The sequence below is a fragment of the Juglans microcarpa x Juglans regia genome, chromosome 8S, assembly GCF_004785595.1.
Source record: "Juglans microcarpa x Juglans regia isolate MS1-56 chromosome 8S, Jm3101_v1.0, whole genome shotgun sequence".
Taxonomy (NCBI): domain Eukaryota; kingdom Viridiplantae; phylum Streptophyta; class Magnoliopsida; order Fagales; family Juglandaceae; genus Juglans; species Juglans microcarpa x Juglans regia.
The window spans coordinates 19,068,499-19,076,374 of NC_054609.1; the positions used below are offsets into that span (position 1 = coordinate 19,068,499).

The 7,876-nt window shown below is 35.2% G+C and overlaps 1 protein-coding gene across 1 annotated transcript; it reads left to right on the forward strand.

Annotated features, from left to right (window-relative positions):
- Window positions 1-3,737: 3,737 nt before the first annotated feature.
- Window positions 3,738-5,750, forward strand: LOC121244676 (CBL-interacting serine/threonine-protein kinase 6). The gene has a single exon (XM_041142851.1). It carries the CDS (start codon window positions 4,170-4,172, stop codon window positions 5,478-5,480), a length of 1,311 nt encoding a protein of 436 aa, XP_040998785.1. The 5' UTR covers window positions 3,738-4,169; the 3' UTR covers window positions 5,481-5,750.
- Window positions 5,751-7,876: the final 2,126 nt, after the last annotated feature.

Sequence of the window (7,876 nt, forward strand, 5' to 3'; positions counted from 1 at the left end):
AAAATATAATTTTTAATATTATTATTTTAAAATTTTAAAAAAATTAAATTATTTATTATATTTTATATAAAAATTTTAAAAAAATTATAATAATAAAATTAAAATTTTATATCTCGACCACTTGCCAAAACCTGACAAACCCTGTCAGGCTTTGCTAGGAAGACATACACACGTTGGAGGATGAGCTAATTAAAGTGGGGCCTGAAGCCAAAGGAAACACCAGACAGTACCGTTCTGTAGCCAACCTCCACCAGAAAAAACCGGTCACGGCCACACGTTTATCTCTGTCTGGTTTCCTTTTTTTAATTCTCCTTTTTATTTTATTTTTGAATTAATTAAGCGGTGAAGATAAGATATTGTAATAAATAATATATATAATATTAAGATGCGTAAGTTTTGTATATTTTAAAAAAAAAACTAAAGTCTATTTATTATAAAAAAAATAAACATTTATGATGAATTATTTATAATAAAAATAATTATTTATAATGATAATAAACTAATCTTAACAGGAAATAATTATTTTATAAAAATATAGCTGATAATAAATAAGTAATTTTTTTTAATAACTATTAAAAAAATTATTATTTTTTAAAAGGAATTCAAATGAGATTTCTATATTGTAATAATAAAATTAGAGACGTACTTAAGTGCACATGTCAATTTAGATTACAATATTACCGTATATACCCTTTCAAGGACCCGAAGAAAAACAATGGATTATCAAATTTGTCCGCAAGTGGCCGCCGAAAACGAGGTAGGCTGGCGGGCTGGCTAGTGGTGCTTGCTAGCTGCTCGCTCACTGGCTGATGTCGCCTGACATCATTTTCCTCCCACTTGCTGCATGCATGCATGCTTCTTCAACAACAGAAAGATAGATATCCACGGTCCACCTCCCCCATCAGATGTGGTCCATCTCGCTCCATCCTTATCCCTACATGAACTTCACGCCTCGTCATGCATGCATGCATGCATCGTTGTACGAGTCTTAGCCCGGTTTGTAATTTGAATTGAATAAGTTAAATTTAATATTTATATATCTAATTTTTAAATTATTAAATTTATCTCAATTTAAAATTTATTTACACGTAAAATCTATAATTTTTTTTAATTCAATAAATTTTTACACGTGGAATCATGACTTTTTTTAAATTCTTATAAATATATATAAATTCATCTTAAGTAGGTTTTATAAAATTTACTCTACCATCTTAACTCACAATTATTTATAAAGAATTCAATTTAACTCAACTCAACTTAACGTCTAAATGAACTCATCACCACCACCTCTTGATCATGATCACCCTAACAATCCATTTCAACTTTCAACTTTCTTCTTCGAAAGCGGATAAAAAGTGCATCCAATGTGTCCCCCAATTGAACTCTAGCAGCCTCTTCTTTTATATATGTATTTATGTAGTGAGCAGCCTCATGACTGCAATATGCGACCGCCCATGCTCACAGTTCCAAGCTTAGTCCTCCGTCCAAGAACAGGAAAGAATTTCTTTTACGAACTCTTTTTCTGCCACATGCGACAAAGATGGATGGATATTTTTCATGAACAGAATGACTTGGTCCAATTGTGGCCACCAAATTAGCGGTTCTTCGTATACCGTTACCCTACACGGCCAATAGTCATCCTCGTGTTTTCTTCTTATTTCTTTCTTTCTTTCTTTTTTCTTAATAAAAAAAATATCATCAGCATAATAAGTACTTCTATTGACAAATACATTATCCATATTATTGAATTTGTTTGATACGATTTGATTTATAAAATTTAAAAATTCTGCTATATCAGTGATCATTTGCAGTATATACTATATACTCCATACCGACTTATAAATAGAGTTTTTTTATATAGTAATGTTGAATTCAAATGTTTAGTACTTAATTTAATAAAAACAAAATTAAAGCTGCATGCACGACACGTCTCTTTTGACACATTTTTTTCATGTCTTTCTTATACGCTTGATTATTTCTTGAACCACAAGGTTTTCTATTATTTATGCGGCGGTGAGAGATTTTGGACAGTAAAATTTCTTCTTCTCATCTCATCTCATCTTATTAAATTTTAATATAAAACTATCTCGTATCATGAAACCGCACCTGAATGTATGCTAGTCTCCCATGGTGCAAGAGTCTGACTTCGCAAGCATCTGTGTCGACGCGTTATGGCCAGCTCTTTCGACTCATGATAGTCTTTTTATTAGTTCTTTAAAACAACCAGAAACTTTAATAATTCCTTAAAATACAGAAGACATTGTAAAATTGATGGTATTATATTATGAGTAATACTAGATCATATAGATCCCATAATTAAGGGTTGGTTTGTTTTTAGAGATGAGATGAGATGAGTTGAGATTAAAGTTAAAAAGTTGAATAAAATATTATTAGAATATATTTTTTAATATTATTTTTATTTTAGGATTTAAAAAAATTAAATTATTTATTTTATTTTATATGAGAATTTAAAAAAATTGTAATGATGAACTGAAATGAGATGAGATGAGATGAGATGTTTCCTAAAAACAAACGAGACCTAAGTTTAATGTGAATATTAGATTTTATCTTTTTTTTTTAAAAAAGGTACGCGAGATTTGAGAAATTGTATTTAGTATTATTCCACTATTTTTATTGAAATGGAAAAGTACTTTGCAATATGTACAGAAAAAATTCAAAAAATTAAAAGTAAAATCGTAATGAAAAATTATAATTATATTTATTGCTTTTTGGGATTTTTTGTGCCTTACTATTAAAGACCTTACACACGTCGTCTTGGTGAACCATGTTCTCTTATATTTTTAGTTTTAGTTTTTTCAAATTTAAAGATTTTTTATCTTAAAAAAATCATCTAATTTTAGTAGATCTGACCAATTAGCAAATAAAACCCAATAAATAGTCGCAAAATGTTATAAATTCAAGTACATCTCATTACTTTCATAACAATATTTATTTAGATGATGAGATGAGATGAGATAATTTTAAATAAATCGAGTAAAATATTGTTAAAATATTAATTTTTAATAATATTATTATTTTATAAAATAAAAAGTTGAATTGTTTATTACATTTTATATAAAATTTAAAAAAATTATAAGAATAAAATAAAATAAGATAAAACTATTTCTAGACCTAAAATGATTTTTTTTTTAAATATATTTTCAATGAATCTCAAATCTTTGGACATGTATAAAATTGAGCTTTCTGATTGATTTTCTATTATAATTTAAAATTATTTCATCCTTTTTTTAAGTAATTATCTTTATCTTTTTTATTCAAGTTTAACAACCTATAGCCCCACCAACTGACCACATACAAATGCACCGGGCCCCACAGCGTGATTATAACACGTGGCATGTGCCCACGACCATACAAAGTAAATGGCCCCATTCCTTTTATTGCTCTAGCTACTTAATTGAAATTACAAATAAGACTCATGTGTTACAAGCCGTCGGATCAAAGGTCGGTCAATGAATCCAAATGATGGTAAGACCGTCGGATTAGAAGTACATGGAAAAAAAAACTCTGGGACCCACAAGAATTCACCCCAAAAGATGGGGACCCACCCGAATTATTAAGAAACTGAATACTGATATTTGCAAATTTGCCATTGAGGACAAAAGTAAGGTTCCCAGCCTTTCAATTATTTTCTCGCATGCAACCGCTCGATTCTAACACGTACCTCACGAGAACTGAGCTTGTCACCGTCAGATCAGAGTTTCTTGGAAACATAACCTGCAGGGTGTAATGGTAATTTGGGTTAGGGTAAACCAGTATATAGCGGAAAGAATTGCATCGAAGGAGAGGAGTGAGAATTAACTTCTGCGGCTCTGAGAAATCCTTCAAACCCTTTTGGGATTTTCAGGTTTCTAGAATCGCGGAGAGAGGAACAGTAGGGAATGCAGAGAGATGGTAGGAGCTTTGTTGGCAAAGCCTGAGTTTAGTTTGCGAGGCAAGCGGTGCATCGGCGGCACAACTTGCCACCGGAAACACGTCGAAGACGGGTGATCGTCTGGTCTTCGTCTTCATCTTCATCTTCTTCTCCGAAATTTTCTTCTATTTATTGTAAAGCAGGAATCTTGGGGGAGTCCTCTGTAAATTTACGTACCCAAGTTTGAGAATTTATTAGTTGTTATAGTATTTCTTTTTTCAAGTGTAAGCTACCAGAAATGGCTGAGAAGAGCAGAGATGGTAATACGACGGTTCTCCATGGCAAGTACGAGCTGGGTCGACTTCTGGGTCATGGCACTTTCGCCAAGGTGTACCATGCCAGGCACTTGCAGACCGGGAAGAGCGTAGCGATGAAGGTGGTGGGGAAGGAGAAGGTTATAAAAGTTGGGATGATGGACCAGGTCAAGAGAGAGATCTCGGTGATGAAGATGGTGACACACCCGAACATAGTTGAGCTTCACGAAGTGATGGCCAGCAAGTCCAAGATCTACTTCGCCATGGAGCTCGTCCGGGGAGGCGAGCTCTTCTCAAAAATCTCCAAAGGCCGGCTGAAAGAGGACGTGGCCAGAGTCTATTTCCAGCAACTCATATCCGCCATCGATTTCTGCCACAGCCGCGGCGTCTACCACCGGGATCTGAAGCCCGAGAACCTGCTTCTGGACGAGGACGGTAATCTCAAAGTCACCGATTTTGGGCTCAGCGCGTTCTCGGAGCACTTAAAGCAAGATGGGCTCTTGCACACCACTTGTGGCACACCGGCATACGTCGCACCGGAGGTTATTGGTAAGAAAGGTTATGACGGCGCCAAAACCGACATTTGGTCCTGCGGTGTCATTCTCTATGTCCTCCTCGCCGGTTTCCTGCCATTCCAGGACGACAATATCATCGCCTTGTATAAGAAGATTTACCGTGGTGACTTCAAATGTCCGCCATGGTTCTCCTCCGAAGCGCGTAGACTCATCACGAAGCTTCTCGACCCTAACCCCAGTACCCGAATTACGATATCGAAGATCATGGATTCTTCTTGGTTTAAGAAGTCGGTCCCCGAGAGCGTGACAAGCAGCAAGAAGAAGGAAGACCAGCTGGAATTCGACGACGCGGTGTTCGAGAAATCATGCAAACAGCCGGAGACCCTGAACGCATTCCACATCATATCCTTGTCGTCAGGGTTCGACCTGTCGCCGCTGTTCGAGGAGAAGAAGCGGGAGAAGGAAGAGCTGAGGTTCGCGACGACGAGGCCGGCGAGCAGCGTGATATCAAAGCTAGAGGAAGCAGCGGCCAAGGACGGCAAATTCAGCGTGAAGAAGAGCGGGTCCAGGATCAGGCTCCAAGGCCATGAAAGCGGGCGCAAAGGGAAGCTCGCCATAGAGGCGGATATCTTCGCCGTGACGCCGTCATTTCTGGTGGTGGAGGTGAAGAAGAACAACGGTGACACCTTGGAGTACAACCAGTTCTGCAGCAAGGAGCTCCGGCCGGCGCTCAAGGACATACTCTGGACCTCTCCGGCAGACAATTCTGCACTCGCTTGATTAATCAGCGTGTCATGTTGGTTGATTGCTGTTTAGACCATTATTGTTGACGACGCAATTCCTGTTGTTACGCTTAATATTATTGTTTTCGATTAAGTTGAAATTGAAAGATCAAAATTTGTGTGTCGATCGATGTTTGTGTTGTTGGTGGTTGTCACTGAAAAGGCAACTCTGTGAATAACTTTCAGCAGTTGTTGGTGCAACTGCCCTGATGTTTTCATGTCTGTTTGAGCATGTTCAAAGTGGATTGGTGTGGGGTTTCTTCTCAAATGAATTGCAGGCTTCGTTTTCTACTTGGAAAAAGCTAGGGATCCCGCTGGGGGATCCCGCTCAAAGTCACCGCTCCCATTTTTTTATTTTTTTTATTTTTACTTAGTAATTAAGAAATTATTATTTAATAATATTATAAATTTTTTTATTTTTAAAAAATATTAAAAAGAGATATGAAAAAAAGAACATAAAAAAAAAAATTAAAATGCCTAGCGGGGAGCGGTGGGTGTAGACCCACTCTTTCTACTCATGTAGCTGATATGACAGGAATTATATGACAGGAATTTATTAGTGGAACTTTCAAGTACTTCAAATTCTTCCAATTCAAATGCGCTTGGAAGCGTAATTTTCATATAATTATTACACTTTGATAAGTTGAAACGTGGTGATTTCTTATCATGAATCATTCTCTGCATCCATTAAAGCCGAAAGGTGCTGCTGGTTCATGCTTTACAGGCCGTGAGGAGATAGGTTTTCATAACTTTTTTAGAGTTAATTGGATGAGTTATCACAAAAACAGAGAAAAAAGAGAGCGAATGACGAATGTGTCCCAATAATCTAATCGACAGCACCATGGCTCGTGGTTAGAGAGAGAGTTGTCATCCTAGCATTGGGAGTTCTTTTGAATCAGACAAGGGTAGGCCTATCTAATTATCTTCTCTCTTTCTCAATTATTGCCCCTTTGCCTTCCATCAATGGCTTCCATCGATACCTTTTTATCTGCTTTTATAGGCGGGATGGGCCATGAGGTTCCCCCTCTTTATTTTTCTCAGTTCATGATTTATATATCAAATGAGTAATGTTATTATCATCTTAATTTTCATTATTTTATGATGAGATATTATATAATTAGAAACTATTCATTATATTTTACTTATAAATCTATCATTTAATATTATATTATAGAATGATAAAATGATGATAAAAAAAAAGCAATGAATAGATTTTTTCATATCAGATTATTTATTGGATATAAACCAACTCTAGCTTTTAGAAGGAAGAAATACAGAAATCGTTCAGAAAAAGAGAGAAACATATGTTGGAATAAGGTTCACTTTCATTTTCTTAAGTTCTATTGGACAGAAACAGGATTGACGAGTGACGACCATATGTCCTATAAAAAGCTTCAGGAATCGTACGCATAATTATCTCCACTTATAAAAGGTTTTATGAGGACCTCTCTTTCTCTGGAAGCCATGCATTAGGATAATGCCAGGCCAGTCACTACACGACGAGCAGTACGTACAGGAAATCTCAAACAAGTGGAGACAATCTCATTGGGAACGGATTTACATGATTTTGAGTGGCTGTAAGTTCAGTACTACGACTACCCCATTGACGGATATAAAATCAACAACCTTCAAGTTGGTCATGTCCTCCATCGATCCATGCATGCATGTTATTGGATTGCCTGCTTCATTGTTTCATTGTGTTATGGCGTGCATATGGCTGCAGATCAGAAAAAGAAAAATTCTTTTTTATCCGTCACTATTCACTATCCCATACTTCACATCTTTGAAAAGCACTTCCACGCCCTATAAAATAAAAGATCATATCAAGTAGGTGTCACTTCCATAATCATCAAACACAATATTGCAAACATGAATAATCAGTCATAAAGTCATAAGAGTTATGATTTAATTATGCCACTTTCAAATATATAAACATTGCATAATTTGTAAAAAAGTGAATCTCTTTGTAAAAAAAAAACGAAAAACTTATTTTTTCTTTTAGCTGAGTCTACTTTTTTTTTTTTTTTTTTTTAAAAAAAAAGGACAAAACTCACAGCTAGCATTACTTGTTAAAAATCATGGTAATTTTCAGAACTTGTTGGATTTCTAGGGAATATTTGTGATAGCCTCCAGTAAGAAAGTTTCATGTGGCTTGATTTTTGGTACTCCACTAATTTGGATTTAGAAATGCTTTGGGTCTCGAATTTGGGTCTTCAATGGATTTTTTTTTTTTTTTTTTGTTTTTACTTAGTGATTAAGAAAATATTTTTTAATAATGTTGTGAATTTTTTATTTTTTAAAAAATGTTTATAATGATTAAAAAAATACATGAAAAGAAAAATAAAATAAAAAAAATGAAATACAGTATTGGTAGACTCATTCGGGACACTTTTA